Raw genomic sequence first — 20,522 nt, forward strand, 5'->3', positions numbered from 1 at the left:
AAGTGGAGTTGCATACCAAACAAAACAATACTAGCATTTATAGTTGCCAAAATTGCCATGTGTACTGGAGGCTTTTATTTCTTTATGTCACTTTGAACCACTATCTCATGCCCTTTCCTTTCCATCTGATGAACTCCCTCAGCTTTTGTTTTTCTGGGAATATCTTCACTTTTCCCCCATTTTTGAAAGAAAGTCTCTCCTGACATAAAATCCTTGGTTGGCAGTGGTTTTCTTTCAGCACTTTAAGTGTTTCAAACCATTGTCTTCTTGCCTGCATGGTTTCTGATGAGAACTGGCATTCAATCTAATTGGGATTCCCTTGTATGCAACATGTTGCTTTTTTTCTCTTGTTGCTTTTGGAACTCTCTCCTCCTCTGCACTCAGTAGTGTGATCCTCTGCATTTAGTAGTGTGATGAATGTATGATGGGGTGTGTTCTTCATGGTTATCCTGTTTGGTGTCTTCCAGGCTTTTTGGAAGTGCCTTTTCATACCTTTTGCTAAGTTTGGGAATTTCTGTGTCATTATTTCTTAGGATAGTCCTTCTGTCCCTTTCTCTCTTTCTTCTTCTGGAACTCCCTTAATGCATTTATAGGTATGCGTGGTGGTATCCCCGAGGTGTCTTCAGCTATTTTTGCTTTTTATAATTCTTTTTCGTTTCTGCTTCTCAGCTTGACTCATTTAAAATGTCTTGTCTTTGAGAAAACTGATTCTTCTGCTAGTTCCAAACTGCTGCTGAAACCCTCCTGGCAAATTTAATTTCAGTTACTGTGGTCTTCAACTCCAGCAAGTCTCTTTACTTCCTTTTGAAAATTTCTATCTCATTAAGAAGATTCTCATATTACTCGTTTATTATTTTTCTAATATACTTTAGCTTTTTCTCAGTATTTTCCTTCATCTCCTTGAGAATTTATAAAATAATTTAAGTCTGTTTGTTCTGTCCACATTCTGGACCTTACTGGTGTTTTTCCAAAAAAGGATGGGTCATCATTTCCTCTTTCTTTCTCTGTATTATGCTCTTTTGGTTGCACGTATACATTTTAATATTTTAAAATGTTAACTCTGAGATCTATTCCTTGACATACCTATTTATAGATTTTGTAACCAGCTGGTGATAAGATAGAGATTTTTGTTAGCATCACAGACCTCTTGTTAGGAAAGTATGCCTAAGGTGAATGTAGTGTGAAGGGACATCTGTGTCTTTTCTGGGCCTGTGGGTTGTCCTGGGCTTGTGCCTGTTAGTTTGGGATTCTGTCCATTCATAGAAGTCTGAATGCCCCCTCTATTTCCCAGGAGACAGACCTCCCTTTTCTGGGAGTTGAAATGAGGCAAGCTTTTGCCCCAGATTGTCCACCTCTATAATTTCTTAAACTCCTTTTGTGTCTCAAGCTGCTTTAGCTTGCAGGTCAAATTCTGGGAGGGAAGTATACCAGAGAGGAGTTTCCCAAATCAGTCTTTTCCAACCAAAACAGGGCCAGGGACCCACACACCGAGCACAGACTAGCTTCAAAGTGTCCTGGTGAGGGGATCAGTAAGGATGCCAATAACTTCTTTCATTGCTTCCCAAAGCTAAGCTTTCTTGACCTGCCCACTAAATTCAGCCCTTCAACTAACTATTCCCTGCAACTCTAAGGAACTATAACATTTTTAAGTCTCTTTCACTGCCACCTTTGTTCGAGGTGGGTTGGAACAATGGTCTCCCTCAGAGAGGGCCCCCAGTGACCTGAAGTCATTAGTCAAAAGCCATGAATGGCAACTGGCTATACTCATCCCTGGTCTTGGGGAAGAGGATTTTGTCCCCTTCTGGCACTAGTGAGCTAGCATGGGCTGGACCCCTTGGTGGTCTGCTGGGAATGTGGGGAATAGGCACCAGTAACCATTGTGCAAAGAGTATAATCTATTAGTCTTTCCTATAATTTACCAGCTTCTTCCTCCCATTCTTCTCTGGATGCTGTATAGTGTTCTACTGACCTCCAGAGATTCAGAATAGTTGTTTCAGATAGTTTCTGCCTGTTTAATAAGTGTTCTGGTGAAAGGATTACATTCTAGAGCTTCTTCTTCTGCCAGCAATCACCCTTTTCTGTTTGTTTTTGCATTATTGGAGTATTTTATAAGATTCATACTTTAATGGTAATACTTTTGTCAGTATAGCTAAGTCCATATGCTTTAGTGAATGTTTGTTTGTTTTGGTGGTCAGGGTAGAGTTTGTGAACTCTCTAGTTTTATAGTTCTCTATGTCTTATAGATTGCTAAGTTTTATTTCTCATTTTGCCTCTATGTCAATTATCACCTTTCACCTATAAATTTGTATTTTTTTGCTAGTCTAGGAAAATTTATCTGGACCTTTCAAATATTTTCATTTGCCAGCTGGTACAGGAACTTTTTTAGTAGAGGACAATGGATAGCCACTGTTATTATTTTTTTTTTTTTTTGCTTAAAGGTCCCAGTGTGTTTGCTTGGAAAGCATGAATGGCTTTTTCCTTGCACCAGACTCCTGTATAGCAGCATCTTCAGCAATCTACTGCAACAGGGTAGCTTCTCCATACCAGGCTGCTAAACAGAGCTAGCAGCCTCCTTCTGTAGCTCCCAATACATAGCAGTTTCATAGCAGAGTGCTTCTGGTGAGACAATCTCCTTTTTTTTCTAGCACTTCATTTTTTTTTTTAATTTTTATTTATTTTTTCCTAGCACTTTAGAAGGCAAATTTCCAACAAGTTCCAGAAGACAGATTTCCAACAAGTTCCAGATGATGGATGTTCAGCAAGTTCTGCCATTATGGCACCACAGTGACTTTTCTGCCAGCCAGTAAGCTATGAATGTTCTCTTTTCAATAGGGTTGAGATCTCAGCCCTGGGGAGGGGCAGGGTTCTTCCTTGGCACTCAATCTCAGCCCTAGGAGTTGTGGCTGTATTGAATATTAGCTGTTCCTGCATTACTTAGAGTTCTTTTCTTATTAACTAATCCCTTATTATTCCAGTTTCATATTATAAGTAATAACTCTTTATATCAATCTTTATCTTTTCAAATTACTATGGTTTCTTGCTAATTGGGCCCAAACTAATATATCTTCTGTTCTCTCTCACCATTCAACTGACAAAGGGTGCTTTCCCCTTCCTTTTTGTCCCCCAGAAGCTGTGTAGTTTGAATCACACCTATTTCTACTTCCCTGTAGTTCAGGATCTGATCTCCCCAGATACTTTTTTTCTTTCCTAGCATCTTCATACTTAGGATGGGTTCAGTCTTTCTGGTGGTAGTTTTATGTCAATCTTAAGCCACACTGTTAATGTCCCTCTCCTCTCTTCCCTACATTTTTTCTTGGTGTGCCTTTATAAAGCCTTATGGCAAGGTGGGGTTGGGCAGGAGCATGAAAAATCTAGCAGCAGCATTTGGTGTTTTTTATTTAATTTTTTTTTTTTTAGTTATACTTATTTTGAAGTTTGGGCAAAAGCACTTAAAATAAGAATCAAAATTTCTAGACTGGCTCCAAAACATTGGATAATTCACTTCAGTGTTAGATTATAGCCTTATTTGTGAAATGAGGGCCTAAGTAGTACAGTGGGTTCTAAATCCAGATAAGCATCAGAAACACCTGATGCCCTATCCCTAGACATTCTGATTCAGTAGGTCTGGAATGGGTTACAGGAATTAAAAATTTAAACAAACATCTATGATGATTCTGACGCTGCTAGTCAGGGTTCCATGTTTAGGAACCCTTGAATGAGATAATCAGTGATATCATCTGCAGTTATATGACTTCATGGAAGTTTTTCTCATTCAAAAGCCCCAGTGACCTATCTTTCAATATAAAATCAAAGCAGTGAATTTAGGTAAAATGTACTAGTTAGCTTACATTTTATGATGATGTTCCCTATTCAATTTTTGTTTTAACAAAACAGTTTAAAGTAACCAGAACAGGTCAAAAAAAAAAAAGGGTCATAAAAAGAGCCAAAACAAAAAAAAGAAGTTTTCTGCATGCAGAGGAAGAAAAAAAAAAGGGGGGGGGGGTGTTCTAATTTGCTAGCTGCCGGAATGCAACACACCAGAGACAGATTTGCTTTTAATAAAAGGGGATTTATTTTGTTGGTTCTTCAGAGGAAAGGCAGCTAACTTTCCACTGAGGTTCTTTCTTATGTGGAAGGCACAGGATGGTCTCTGCTGGTCTTCTCTCCAGGCCCCTGGGTTCCAACAACTTTCCCCAGGGTGACTTCTTTCTGCATCTCCAAAGGCCTGGGCTGAGCTGCAAGTGCTGAGATGAGGAATGCCGAGCTGCTTAGCTGTGCTACATTGCGGTTTCTCATTTAAGCATCAGCCAATTAAGTCAAACGTCACTCATGCAGCAGACATGCCTCCTAGCTGACTGCAGATGTAATTAGCAGCAGATGAGGTTCACGTACCATTGGCTTAAGTCCGCAGCAACAAAACTAGGTATGCTCACCTGGCCAAGTTAACAACTGAAATCTAACTAACACAGGGGGTAACGAAAAAATCCTGTTCCCAATCCACTTTGAAAATTAAATCACTTTCTTAAGAGGTACATGATCCCTGTTTTGTTCCTACTAAATTTAAGCACAGTATAGTTAGATATGGTTGTGCTTTATTTTTTCCAAGGTTTCATGTATTCTTCAGAAGTAAATGAATAGGCTCTCTCATTCTGAAAAAAGTCAACTATAAATCTGATATCTACAAGTCATATAAGCTTTCATTCCCATTTCACAGTATGAGCTACTGTTATTTTCTTCAAAAAAAAGTAATACCAAATAAAGGCATATACAGAGCTATATAAATTCAAAGATGTCCAAAGCCTTTCCCCTAGTCTTGATATTTGGTCAACTGACAGAATGTGGATGACATAAAAGACATTTCTGCTAATGCAATACATCTAGGAAAGACACTGCCAAATAATCGTTTAGGACATACCCAATTGCAGCAGGAGTCAAACGGGTATGTAACTGAGGGGTTGTAGAAGTAGTGGTGGTAGTTAGGGAGCCATCAGTTCCAGTCTTCTCCCAGTCAAAAGGGTCACTCTCAATTACTCCAAATGTCTTGATGCTGTTGTCAAACACGGATGTAAGAAGCTAAATCACAAAGAAAACAACTAGAGTAAGCCAAAAGTAAGCAAAATCACTTTATTCTCTAAGAGAAAGCACCCCAGACTCTTAAAAATGATTTTGTAGTATGATTTTCTTTAAAAATTGATGGTACAAAAGAGGGAAATTTGAATAAGGACTATACGAATATATTGTTATTGAATTAATGTTGCTTTTCCTCAGATGTAGTACCGGCAACTGTGGTTGTATAGTTGTACAGGAGGATAATGTCCATATTCCTGGAAGATGCATATTAATTTCAGACAGTTTGGCAACAGGAAATGTATTTATATATGTATTTGTTTAAACTCTCTAAACTCTGTCTTTGATCTTCTTTTTTTTTTTGGCCAAAAAAGGGGCAGTTTTATTTGGTCCAACCTAGCAGATACATATAGAGAGATGGAATAAATTTAACTAGTGCTAATAGTTCGTATGTCCAGGTAAGGAGTACTTAGAAAATCAATGTGTTTTTTGTTTTGTTTTGTATTTTTCAATCTACTAAATTTATTTTAACATTTGTTCTCCCTATTATTTATTTAATTTTAATCCATACGTTTTACTCGTCTGACAATAAGATAGATAAAAGGAGTATCAGACACAAGGTTTTCACTATCACACTGTGAAAGCTATGTCATTATACAATCATCTTTAAGAAACATGGCTACTGGAACACAGCTCTACACTTTCAGGCACTTTCCTCCAGTCTCTCCATTACACCTTAGCTAAAAAGGTGATATTTACTTAATGCGTAAGAATAACCTCCAGGATAACCTCTTGACTCTGTTTGGAATCTCTCATTGACACTTTGCTTTGCCTCATTTCACTCTTCCCGTTTGGGTAGAGAAGGTTTTCTCAATCCCTTGATGCTGAGTCCCAGCTCATTCTAAGATTTCTGTCCCATGTTGCCAGGAATGTCTATACCCATGGGAGTCATGTCCCACGTAGAGAGGGGGAGGGCAATGAGTTTGTTTGTCATGTTGTCTGAGAGAGAGAGGCCACAGCTGAGCAACAAAAAAGGTTCTCTCGGGGGTGAATCTTAGGTCTAATTTTAAGCAGGCTTAGCCTATCCTTTGTGGGGTTAAGTTTCATATGAACAAACCCCAAGATTGGGGGCTCAGCCTATAGCTTTGGTTGTCCCCACTGCTTGTGAGAATATTAAGAATTCTCCACTTGGAGAAGTTGAATTTCCCCCCTTTTTCACCATTCCCCCAAGGGGACTTTGCACATACTTTTTTATTCACTGTTCAAATCACTCTGGGATTTATCAGGGCTTCCCTGTGGAGAAATCTACAGAATTTCATGCCCTACTCAAGTTTCTATGACTATGGTGTTCAATTAGCTGTTCACATAAGTTATATTAGGAAATGCACTAGTTAAAATATAAATTTTGTGCCATATAAACATTTTTTGCTTTAGTCTCATAAGTTAACATAAGTTAAAGTTTTGAAACATTAATTACAATCTATTTTCAACCCCCTGCAGTACTTTGGATCATTCCTTTGGATCAATGTTTTTATCCAATTTTGAGGGGGTCTGAAAAATTCTTTTAAAAAAACACACTATAAAAAATTCAACCTAAAAAAATATATATAATTTAATCTTCTGTTTTTAAATTAATAAATTCTGATGTGGTCTTTAAAGATCTCATAATGATCCTTTATAGTTTCTGACAGTATATCTATCATTTTGAATTCAGGCTTCATTGTCTCAACATTTCTTTTACTCTTTTTGCATCCTATCTTCAGGGTTTCTCTCTACTTCTACCTTCTTTAGCATTTTTAATTTACCATATCTCTTTTAATCCCCAGATTTGCTCTTTCTCTATTAATTCAGTTTTGAACATTTCTATCCCTAGATGCTTTATGTCTCATTACCCATTTTCACGGCAAAATCAAGATCACTCAAATGTTTTCATGAATTTCCCCAATTGCATTAAATAAACCCAAATATCAAATAGCAGTCACTGACCTTATTCACTTCTTCTGCAGCACTATTAAAATTCTATTTCTTCACTTCAATTTCTAAACTCTGGGTATACACTATTTTGACTTCTGAAATATTCTTTTACTTGAAATTTGCCTTTAAGTTCAAATCCCCAACTTTCTCCTCACTTATTAATAAGAATGTGAATTTGAGCAAATTTCTTAATCTTTTGTGAGTCTTAACTTTCCCACTTGTAAACTAGAACGGGTAATTCACAAGACTGTTCTGAGTGGTAAATGAAATTTTACCTAATATGTGATCAATAAAATACTAAACAAATCAGAATCATCTGTTCTTCTAATTTTGTACCTTTTGATTAATTTCAAGCATATTTTCTGCATCATTAGCTTCTGATACATGTAATACCTTCTTCAAATATATTTACAGTTTTTTTGGTAACAAAATGGATTTAACGCAGCAGTTTCCTAGTTAGTCTCCCTTTCTCCACAAACTTCTCACAATTGTATTTCAACTTTAAAAGTTGCTAAAATAACTTTGCACTAATACTCTTTGAGACTCATTATGGTCAGTAAAGAAACTATTTCTGTTACATACCAACTTCCTCAGACTTGCATTCAGTTCCACCAAGTTGTGTATTCATAACAAAAATACACCATATCAACAAATTAAAGCAGAAAAACCACATGATCATCTCAACTGATGCAGAAAAGGCATTTGACAAAATTCAACATCCTTTCTTGTTGAAAACATTTCAAATGATAAGAACAGAAGGGAACTTCCTCAACATGATAAAGCAAACATATGAAAAACTCACAGTTAACATTATCTATCGTCAAGGGGGAAAAACTGAAAGTTTTCCCCAAAGATCAGGAACAAGACAAGGATGTTCACTGTCACCAGTGTTATTCAGCAGTGTGCTGGAAGTTCTAGCCAGAGCAATTAGACAAGAAAAAGAAATACAAGGCATCAGAACTGGAAAAGAAGTAAAACTCTCACTGTTTGCTGATGATAGGATACTATATGTCAAAAACCCTGAAAAACCCACAGTAAAACTACTAGAGCTAATAAATGAGTACAGTAAAGTGGCAGGTTACAAGATCAACACTCAAAAATCGGTAGTGTTTCTATACACTAGTAATGAGCAATCGGAGGGGGAAATAAAATATATATATATCATTTACAATTGCAATCAAAAGAATAAAATATTTAGGAATAAATTTAAGGATACAGAAGACCTGTACACAGAAAACTACAAGAAATCGCTAAAACAAATCACAGAAGACCTAAATAAAAGGAAGGGCATACTGTGTTCATGCATTGGAAGACTAAATATAGTTAAGATGGCAATTCTACCTTAATTATTCACAGATTCAATGCAATACCAATTAAAATCCCAAAAACATACTTTTAAGAAATAAAAAAAACAATAATCAAATTTATCTGGAAGGGCAGGGTGCCCCGAATAGCTAAAAATACTCTGAGAAAGAAAAATGAAGTTGGAGGTCTCACACTGCCTGATTTTAAGGGGTATTATGATGCTACACTGGTCAAGACTGGCAGAAAGACAGAAATACAGACCAATGGAATCGAATAGAGTGTTCAGATATAGACACTCTCATCTATGAACATTTGATCTTTGATAAGGCAGTCAAGCCAACTCACCTGGGACAGAACACTCTCTTCAATAAATGGTGCCTAGAGAACTGGATATCCATATGCAAGAGAATGAAAGAGGACCCGTATCTCACACCCTATACAAAAGTTAACTCAAAATGGATCAAAGATCTAAACACTAGGTCTAAGACCATAAAACAGTTAGAGGAAAATGTAGGGAGATATCTTATAAATCTTATAATTGGAGGTGGTTTTATGGACCTTACACCTAAAGCAAGAGCACTGAAGAAAGAAAGAAAGAAATGGGAGCTCCTCAAAATTAAACACTTTTGTGCATCAAAGAATTTCATCAAGAAAGAAAAAAGACAGCCTACACAATGGGAGACAATATTTGGAAAGAACATATCAGATAAAGGTCTAGTACTCAGAATTTATAAAGAGATTGTTCAACTCAACAACAAAAAGACAGACAATCCAATTACAAAATGGGAAAAAGACTTGAACAGACACCTCTCAGAAGAGGAAATACAAATGGCCAAAAGGCACATGAAGAGATGCTCAACGCCCCTGGCCATTAGAGAAATGCAAATCAAAACCACAATGAGATATCATCTCACACCCACCAGAATGGCCATTATCAACAAAACAGAAAATGACAAGTGCTGGAGAGGATGCGGAGAAAGAGGCACACTTATCCACTGTTGGTGGGAATGTCAAATGGTGCAACCACTGTGGAAGGCAGTTTGGCGGTTCCTCAAAAAAGCTGAATATAGAATTGCCATATGACCCAGCAATACCATCGCTAGGTATCTACTCAGAGGACTTAAGGGCAAAGACACAAACGGACATTTGCACACCAATGTTTATAGCAGCATTATTTACACTTGCAAGGAGATGGAAACAGCCAAAATGTCCATCAACAGACAGCTGACTAAACAAACTGTGACATTTACATAAGATGGAATATTATGCAGCTTTAAGAGAGAATAAACTTATGAAGTATGTAACAACATGGATGAACCTTGAGAACATTATGCTGAGTGAGACTAGCCAAAAACTAAACGACAAATACTGTATGGTCTCACTGATATAAACTGACATTAGTGAATAAACTTGGAATATGTCGTTGGTAACAGAGACCATCAGGAGATAGAAATAGGGTAAGATATTGGGTAATTGGATCTGAAGGGATACGGACTGTGCAACAGGACTGGATATAAAAACTCAGAAATGGACAGCACAATACTACTTAACTGTAATGCAATTATGTTAAAACACTGAATGAAGCTGCATGTGAGAATGATAGAGGGAGGAGGGCTGGGGACATAAATGAAATCAGAAAGAAAGATAGATGCTAAAGATCGAGATGGTATAATCTAGGAATGCCTAGAGTGTATAATAATAGTGAAATGTACAATGTACAAACTTTAAAAATGTTTTTGCATGAGGAAGAACAAAGGAATGTCAATACTGCAGCTTGCTGTAAATAGATGATAATTAATACTTTAAAATGTCACCTTATGTGTGAGACTAAAGCAAAAAATGCTTATTTGTTACAAAATTTATATTTTGACTACAGCATTTCCTAATATAACTCATGTAGATAGTTTGATTGAATGTTATAAGAACTTGGAATCTCAGGTAGGACATGAGATTTTGTTGGTTTGTCCAGAGTGATGCCCTGATGAATCCCGGAGTGATTTGATCAGTGACTGGAAAAGTATTTGCAAGCACCCTTCGGGGAATGGTGAGAATGGGGGAAAACTCAACTTTCCCAAGTTGAATTCTTGACATTCTCACAAGCAGTGTGGACAACCAAAGCTATAGGCTGAGCCCTCAATCTCGGGGTTTGTTCATATGAAACTCAACCCCACAAAGAATAGGTCAAGTCTACTTAAAATTTAGGCCTAAGAGTCACCCCCAAGAGAGCCTCTTTTGTTGCTCAAATGTGGCCTCTCTCTCCAGCCAACATGATGAGCAGTCTCACAACCCTACCCATCTCTACGTGGGATATAACTCCCAGGGGTGTGGACCTTCCTGGCAACGTGGGACAGAGATCCTGGAATGAGCTGAGACTCAGCATCAAGGGACTGAGTAAAACCCTAGAATTAGCTGAGAATTAACATCAAGGGATTGAGAGAACCTTCTCGACCAAAGGGGGAAGAATAAAATGAGACTAAGTGTCAATGGCTGAGAGATTCCAAGCAGAGTCGAGAGGTTATCCTGGAGGTTATTCTTATGCATTAAGTAGATATCACCTTGTTGTTCAAGATGTAGCAGAGAGACTGGAGGGAACCGCCTGAAAATGTAGAGCTGTGTTCCAGTAGCCATGTTTCTTGATGATGATTGAACAATGATATAGCTTTCACAATGAGACTCTGTGAATGTGAAAATCTTGTGTCTGATGCTCCTTTTAGCTACTATATCAACAGAAGAGTAGAACATATGGAATAAAAATAAATAATAGGGGAACAAATGTTAAAATAAATTTAGTTTGAAATGCTAGTGGTAAATGAAAGTGAGGGGTAAGGGGTATGGTATGTATAATCTTTTTTTTCTCTATTATCTTTTTTTTCTTTTTCTGTTGTCTTTTTATTTCTTTTTCTAAATCGATGCAAATGTTCTAAGAAATGATGAATATGCAACTATGTGATGATATTAAGAATTACTGATTGCATATGTAGAATGGAATGATATCTTAATGTTTTTTTTGTTAATTTTTTAAAATTAATATAAAAAAAGTTTAAAAAAAAATAGTAAAGTCACCCTGGAAAACAATTTGGCTATATCACATAAAATTTAAAAGAGATGTATATTTGACCCAGTAAGTCTATTCCTACACATTAACCACGGAAAATGTAAGCCTATAAATACAAAACTGGAACAAAAATATTTATAACAGCTCTACTCATAACCTCTAGAGACTAAAAACCACTTAAATATTCCTTATCAAATGATAACACATAGACAAATGTATTTATAAACAAATGTTCCTTATCAAATGAACACACAAACAAATGTGCTACAGCAATCAAAATGAATACAATTCAGCAATGAAAAGAAATCAGATACACTCAACAAGTTGGATGAATCTTAGAGGTATTATAATGTGTGAAAGAAGTAAGTCTCAAAAGGTTACATACTGTATGATTCTGTTAAAACAATATTCTCAAAAACACTAAACTACAATGTGCTGGTTTGAAAGGATGGACCCTAGAAAAGCCATGTTTTAATCAAAATCCCATTTTGTAATGGCAGAATAATGCCTAGGCAATACTGTATGTCTGAATCTGTAATTAGAACATCTCCCTAGAGATGTAACCCAATCAAGAGTGGTTGTTCAACTGAATTAGGGGAGGTGCGTCTCCACCCATTTGGGTAGGTCTTGATTAGTTTACTAGTATCCTATAAAAGAGGAAACAGTTTGGAGAATGAGAGATTTCTGAGAGCAGAGAAAGACATAGCCATGAGAAGCAGAGTCTACCAGCCAGACATCTTTGGAGATGAAGAAGGAAAACGCCTCCCAGGGAGCTTCATGAAACAGGAAGCCAGGAGAGAAAGCTAGCAGCTGACTCCATGTTCGCCATGTGCCCTCCTAGCTGAGAGAGAATCCGTGACTGTGTTTACCACGTGCCCACGTGCCTTCTCACTTGAGAGAGATACCCTGAACTTCAGCGGCCTTTTTGAACCAATGTTATCTTTCCATGGATGTCTTTGATTGGACATTTCTATAGGCTTGCTTTAATTGAAACATTACCTCGGCCTTACAACTGTAAACTAGCAACTTATTAAATCCCCCTTTTTAAAAGCCATTCCATCTCTGGTATATTGTATTCAGGCAGCTAGCAAACTAGAACATACAGTAACAGAGAAAGATTAGTGGTTGCCAGGTATTATGAGCAAGGAGTACCTGTAACTATAATGGGAGCTTTTTGGGGTGATAAAATGTCTGCATTATGATTATAGCAGTTATAAAAATCTACACATGTATTAAAATTTATAGAACTATACTCCAAAAATTCAAATTTACATAATATAATTGAAAATATATTAAAATAAGCTAAAACAAGGATGGTCCATTGAGCTAACCAATGGGTAGCCATTAGAGTCTTAAATGAATATCTAGAGATAATCAATATACCAGAGACAGATTCAATTTAAAAGTTGAAGAATTTTATTATGGGGATTAATATAAAAGTTTTCCCAATGTTATTCTTAGCATTTTCCCTATATGGTGCAGGTCTCAATGTCAGCTGTGCTATTACAATAGTAGGAGAATTTCTGGTAATAACACTTGGTAGTCAGTCCAGATAGACTCTGATGAGAATCTCATCAGAAAGAAAGATATAAAAATGCCATGAAACTGAGATAATACTTCCATTTCTGAAATTATGAAGCATTTCCCTAGAATGCTTCATGATAGAAATCACACGAGCAGCCCATCTATTTCCTTTGAAAAACTGAACTCAGATGTTATCAGAGTCAGGGAATCTTCCAACTACTCTAAGTTCTCCAAAGTAAGAAAAAAGCCTACTGCATTTTGATGCATTTTGTTTAAATAACCCCATTTGTCAACCTGGAAGGTATATTAAGAAGATAAATGAATAAAAAGAGAAACAGAAAATAATGTATGACCTGTAACAGCCAAAGGATAAAACTTTCTTTACAAGTTCCGAATAATCATTCTCCAGGATAGATTACATATTGGGCCACAAAACAAGTTTCAATAAATTAAAAAAGACAACTTATACAAAGCACTTTCTGTGATTATAATGGACTGATGCCAGAAATCAATAAAAGGCAGAGAACAGGAACATTCACAAATAAATGGCAGTTAAACAAAGCACTCTTAAATTATCAATAGATGAAAGAAGAAATTGCAAGAGAAATTAGTAAATATCTCAACATGAATGAAAACAAAAAAATGACATATTAAAAACTTATAGGATGTGGCAAAGGCAGGGTTGAGAGGGAAATTTATAGCCCAAATTGCCTACTTTATACAGGAATTAAATCAAAGAACCAACTGCATACCTGGAGGGACTAAAAAAAGAACAATAAACTAATCCCAAGGCAAGCAGAAGCAAAGAAATAACAAAGATTAAAGCAGAAATAAATGAAGTTGAGAACACTAAACAACAGAGGGAGAATCAACAAAACCAAAAGTTGGTTCTTCAAGATCAATAAACTTTACAACCCTTTACCCAGACTGACAAAGAAAAAGAGAGACGATACTAATTAAATCAGAAATGGGGGGGGGGGGGGCTATTATTACTGACCTCACAGAAATAAATGTTAATAAAAGGGTATTATGAACTTCTGTATGGAACAAACTAGACAACTTAGATGAAACAGACAACTTCCTAGGAACACAGGAACAAGCTACACTGTCTATAGAAGAAAAAGAAGACCCCAACAAGCTAATCACAAGGAAAGAGAATCAGTCATCAAAAACCTCCCAGTGAAGGGATACAGACGGTGCAACAGGACTGGATACAAAAACTCAGAAATGGACAGCACAATACTACCTAATTGTAATACAATTATGTTAAAACACTGAATGAAGCTGCATGTGAGAATGATAGAGGGAGGAGGGCTGGGGACATAAATGAAATCAAAAAGAAAGATAGATGTTAAAGATTGAGATGGTATAATCTAGGAATGCCTAGAGTGTATAATAATAGTGACTAAATGTACAATGTACAAATTTTTTAAATGTTTTTGCATGAGGAAGAACAAAGGAATGTCATTATTGCAGGGTGCTGAAAATAGATGGTAATATTTTAAAATGTCACCTTAGGTGTGAGACTAAAGCAAAAAATATTTATTTGGTACAAAATTTATATTTTGACTAGCGTATTTCCTAATATAACTTATGTAGATAGTTTGAATACCATAAGTACTTGGAATCTCAGGTAGCACATGAGATTTTGTTGGTTTGTCCAGAGTGATGCCCCGATGAATCCCAGAGTGATTCGATCAGTGAGTGGAAAAGTATTTGCAAAGCCCCCTTTGGGGAATGGTGAGAACGGGGAGAAATTCAACTTCCCCAAGTTGAATTCTTGATATTCTCACAAGCAGTGTGGACAACCAAAGCTATAGGCTGAGCCCCCAGTCTTGGGATTCGTTCATATGAAACTTAACCCCACAAAGAATAGGTCAAGTCTACTTAAAATTTAGGCCTAAGAGTCACCCCCAAGAGAGACTCTTTTGTTGCTCAAATGTGGCCTCTCTCTCCAGCCAACACGATGACAAGCAGTCTCACCACCCTACCCATCTCTACGTGGGACATGACTCCCAGGGGAGTGGACCACACTTCCTGGCAATGTGGGACAGAGATCCTGGAATGAGCTGAGACTCAGCATCAAGGGATTGAGAAAAACCGTAGAATGAGCTGAGACTTAGCATCAAGGGATTGAGACAAAAGTGTCAATGGCTGAGAGATTGCAGAGTCGAGAGGTTATCCTGGAGGTTATTCTTATGCATCAAGTAGATATCATCTTGTTATTCAAGATGTAATGGAGAGGCTGGAGGGAACTGCCTGGAAATGTAGAGCTGTGTTCCAGTAGCCATGTTTCTTGAGGATGACTGAATAATGATATAGCTGTCACAATGTTACTGCGTGATTGTGAAAATCTTGTGTCTGATGCTCCTTTTAGCTACCTTGTCAACAAAGGAGTAGAACATACGGAATAAAAATAAATAATAGGGGGAAGAAATGCTAAAATAAATTTAGTTTGAAATGCTAGTGATCAATGAAAGCCAGGGGTTAGGGGTATGGTAGGTATAATCTTTTTTTTTTTCTTTCCTGTATTCATTTTACTTCTTTTTCTATTGTCTTTTTATTTCTTTTTCTGAATTAATGCAAATGTCCTAAGAAATGATGAATATGCAACTAAGTGATGATATTGTGAATTACTGATTATATATGTTGATGCTTTATTTGGTTTCTTAAGTTTTTAATCAATAAATAAATTTTTTAAAAAAACCTCCCAGTGAAGAAAAGCTCAGGATCAGATGGCTTCTTAGATGAATTCTACCAAGCATTCCAAGAAGAAATAATAGAAATCCTGCTGAAACTCTTCCAAAAAACCGAAGAGGAGGGTGGGCCAAAGTGGCTCAGTGGCAGAGTTCTTGCCTGCCATGCCGGAGACCCGGGTGCGATTCCCGGTGCCTGCCCATGTGTTGGAAAAAAAAAACAAAAAACAAAAGTGAAGAAGAAGGAAAGTCACCTAACATTCTATGAAGCGAACATCACTCTAAAACCGAAACCAGACAAAGGTAAAAGAAAAGAGAAAAGATACATCCTCTCTAATGACTACAGATGCATATCCTCAAAGAAATACTTGCGAATTTAATCCAACTGTGCATTACAATAATTATACATCATGGTCAAGTGGGTTTTATCCCAGGTAGGCAATGGAAACTCAACACAAGAAAATCAATTAATATTATATACCCCATTAGCAAATTGAAGAAGAACTACATCATCATCTCGATTTATAAAGAAAAGACACTTGATAAAATCGAGCATTCCTTCTTGATAAAAAACATTTTGAAAGACAGGAGTAGAAGGAAACATCCTCAACAAGACAAAGAACATATTTGAAAAACCCACAGCTAACATCATACTCAAAGGTGAAAGAAAGCTTTTCATTTAAGATGTGAAAAAAACAAGAATGTCCGTCACCACTGTTATTCAGTGAGGCAAGAACAAGAACAGTAAGGCAAGAAAAAGAAATAAAAGGCATCCAAATATGAATGAAGAAATAAATCACTGACTATCTGCAGATGAAATGATCCTATGTAAGAAAGTACTGAAACATCCACCAAAAATCTACAAGTTTAGCAAATTAGCAGGATACAAGATCAGGCAGTGTGAGACCTCCAACTTTATTTTTCTTTCTCAAGATGTTTTCAGCTATTTGGGGCCCTGCCCTTTCACATAAATTTAACTATAGGTTTTTCTATTTCTGCAAAGTATGTTGTTGCGATTTTGATTGGTACTGCGTTCAACCTATAAATCATTTTGGAACTGACACCTTAACTATATTTCGTCTTCCAATTCATGAACACGATGTGTTCTTCCATCTATTTAGGTCTTCCTTGATTTCTTTGAGCAATATTTTGTAGTTTTCTGGGTTTATTTTATGTCCATGGTTAAATTAACTTCTAGATATTTGATTCTTTTGGCTGTTATTGTAAATGGAACTTTTTTTTTAATATCCTCAGATTACATCTTTCTAGTATATAGAAAACACTACTGATTTTTGTGCAATGATCTTGCATCCTACTACTTTGCTAAACTCCTTTATTTGCTCTAGTAGCTTTGTTGTAGTTTTTTCAGGACTTTCTATAGATAGAATCATGTCATCTGCAAATAATGAAAGTTTTACATTAAAAAAATTTTTCTTAAATTTCTTTTTATTGCCTAACTTCTCTAACTACACACAACATGGATGAACCCTGAAAACATCATGTTGAGTGAAATAAGCCAGATCTGAAAGACAAATATTTTATGATCTCACTGATTTGAAACAATTAGAAAAAGCAAACTCTTAAGGGTCTGAATCTTGAATATGGGTATAACCAGGGGACATAAATTGAATGAGTCTACTTACAAAATAGTAGTATAAGAAAAATTCACAGAGAAAGTAAATTAGAGGTTATTAGGGAGAGGGGGAGAAAAGATTGGGGAGTTATTGCTTAATGTGTACCGAGTTTCTGTTTGGGGTGATGATAAAGTTTTGATAATGCATGTTGGTGATAGTAGTGCAACACAGTGTAAATGTAATTAAAGCCACTAATTTTGTATATTATGTCAAATATTCTATGTGTGTTACTGCAATAAAGTTTTGTTTTTTTTAAATAGCCATTTGGAAAGACAGACTAAATAAATATTAAGTATTGATAAATGGGGATTTAACTTCCTAAAACACCATAATACTTCCCAAAGGCAAGTTTCAGCCTTTATTCTAATTGAGAAATGCATACAGGATTCCTGGTAGAAAACCAAACAAAACAAAAGCTATATTCTCTATTTCTTTACCTGCTATGGGAAAGAACAGAGGCAGGGTTTTGGATATGTTTCTGGCCATGGGCAACTTTTTAAGTTAATAATGTTCTATGACCTAAAACTGTGGGTTTTTTTAGATTTATAAAATATAGACATTCAAGATAAAGTGGCTCTGTAAAACAGCTTAACTTAACACTTAATGATTATAAACAATTAATATACTGACTTTGGTTTTAACTCTGAATATACAAACCTAGAGATATATCATTGCTATTTGACCTTTTATGTAGCTAGGGAAGTAGTCGTACTAGTTATTGGCATTCTTCTGCTTACTGTTGCAGAAGGTTTGTTGTTGTTTTTAACTACTATAGCAGTCTTATGAAGAATTTTAAATTTTGAAAGAACAACATTTAAACTCAATTTCAGGAGCAAATTCCCAAATGTAAAATTTACCATATGGACAGTATTAGTTCACAAGAGCATTCAGATTAAAAAGAAGGTAATTTTTCTTAAAATGAATATCATCATAGGGAGCCATGCCAGGAGCAAAAGACAGAAGCTGCAAAACTCAGACATTTTTGGAACTTGATCTCACATTGACATTAGTCATCAGAAGACACCATCTCTTCCAATAGTTACTTACACCAACATCTTTTTCCCAATTATACATCTCCCATCAACCTGCTCTCTCCCTCTACTCATTGGTTATCAACAATCAGAGAGTAGGAAAAAAACAGATTAGTTTTGTTATGCTTGCCCTTTCTCTTCCCAAAACAGGAAAATTACTATATGTTTTATTATTAGGTGATACAAAGACAAAGAAGCCCTAAAAGAATGGCCAAATGAGAAACTTAAGAGCAATAAGTTGTTAATCTAAATTAAATTATTTATGGGTCTAAGTTTCAAATTTTAGCCATTGAATATGACAGCTTTCCTTTGATTATAGGCATAACTAAATAGATGATGTGATAAAAGAAATTTTTATTATGCTAAATTTTTTTATACCCCCTTAAACTTTGTCAATAAATACAAATAGTTTCCCAGCTGGAAAGCTGGAACATTTTTCAGTTCCTCTTCAGTCTTGTCTTAAAGGCTTGCCAGTTCATGAACAGTATTTTCTCTCTTGGCTAGACAGTCTATATGATTTATAAAAGCTAATAGTCATACGGGAAGGAAGATAAGCTCAACCATTTAAGGTCTCTAAGGACCCCAGGTTTTAAGTTGCTACTATGTTTTTGTTTTTTGTTTTTTTTTTTGCATGGGCAGGCACTGGGAATCAAACCCGGGTCTCCAGCATGGCAGGTGAGAATTTTTCCTGCTGAGCCACTGTGGCACTGCTCAGTTGCTACTATGTTTTATATCCTGTCTATACCTTATATAAAAGCTGCAATTTAAGAATAATTACTATATAAAAATAAATTAATTGTGTCGTAGACAGTTTAAAAGTCTTTTGACTGGGCAACACTGATAACATTTTGGAATGTAAACATGAAAACAAAAGTTCCTATTAACAGGCCACAGAATCTGTGTTGTCCTTTGTAGATAAAAAGAGAACAACTAACCTTTACTATTGTTATTATTAATTAATGTGTAGCTTCACTTATATTTTAAGTGGTAGTAACCATTTGGCATCAAACTGTGACCAGGTTCTCCCTAAGAGAATCAGAATCTTCTAAAAAAGTACCCGGTTAGCTAGGAATGCAATTTGTGATAAACCCTCATAAGGCCTCACAAACTAATGCGCAAAGGAAATAATTCACTGACCACAGACAAAACAGAGCCAATCATCTTCACTGACTATTGTCCCATACCATCCATGTAAGCACAGCCCTTAACATCTGACATTACCTAGCTGAATATTACCCTCTAATGAACAAATTAATTATAGAATTTATATACATCTGAACTATCAGGAATTCTATATACCAGATGAATGCCAGCAGAAATAGTGAAATCTGTTACATAATGAACAAATGTTTTTAAAACCCTAATGAAAATACTAACATTATTATCATTAGTTAATTACATAACATTTCTCAGGAAGCTTTAAAACCGTTTTATTCTAAGGACCTCCCATACTCATTTATAATGCTCTCAAAGCAATAATGAGTGAAAAATTAACCCAGAGAAGTCACAAAAATGGTTACCTGGTAATCTGGTTTTGTAAAATAATCCAAAGAGGAGATATGGTCGAGAAAGATGCTGAATTCTGGAGGGAGATGTTTCAACATGAGCCTGTGGTCATACCTCTCCTTAATAGAGCCTACTTGCTCCTGGGAAGTAAAAAGTAAAGGCGCTAAAGTCAATCTGTCTTTGCAGCTGTATATTACGTGCAACTCAAAAACAGTCTCCAGCATATGTATTAGGGAATGCGATAGTAGGTAATTAAGAATAAAACAAGGTCTGAGTTCTTATTAACAGCTTAATTTAAAAGGCTCTTAAAAGGAAAAACTTCAAACCAAAATCCAATCAAAAAAAAAAAAGAAACACACACGAAAGTCTGGTTGTAGAACAAAAAGGGTGACACAGAGTTCTGCATCACTCATTAAAAGAGAGATCTTAAATCCGATTTACCTTTCCTTATCAATACATACATGTCTACATCTCTCAAATCAAACAATATAACATGGCAATTAAGAACTAAAAGCTTACTGGATATATATTTATTAAAAAAAAAGAGCAAGACAGAGAACTAATAAAATAAAAGCTAAGAAGAACTAGAAATCAAACCAGAAGCAATGATGGTCCTTAAGATCTATTCTCCATGTACGTAAAATAGAATATTAATTAGATCTCTAATATCAGCTCATAGAGGAATTGAGTGAGAGTGGCTTGTAAATTTTAATACTTACACTGAAGAAGA

General features: G+C 35.9%; 1 protein-coding gene across 13 annotated transcripts in view; it reads right to left on the reverse strand.

Moving 5' to 3' along the window:
* The window catches only part of TTBK2 (tau tubulin kinase 2), a 307,449-nt gene that overhangs the window by 51,680 nt on the left and 235,247 nt on the right, over positions 1–20,522 (reverse strand). For all 13 annotated transcript variants that reach the window (XM_077127599.1, XM_077127601.1, XM_077127605.1 and 10 more), the window contains 2 exons: positions 19,807–19,932; positions 4,916–5,073 (listed from right to left, as the gene is read on the reverse strand). In XM_077127599.1, coding sequence (XP_076983714.1) covers positions 4,916–5,073; positions 19,807–19,932 — 284 coding nt within the window. The remainder of the gene's footprint in view (positions 1–4,915; positions 5,074–19,806; positions 19,933–20,522) is intronic.

This window comes from Tamandua tetradactyla, chromosome 14, assembly GCF_023851605.1.
Source record: "Tamandua tetradactyla isolate mTamTet1 chromosome 14, mTamTet1.pri, whole genome shotgun sequence".
In the NCBI taxonomy this organism is placed as follows: Eukaryota; Metazoa; Chordata; class Mammalia; order Pilosa; family Myrmecophagidae; genus Tamandua; species Tamandua tetradactyla.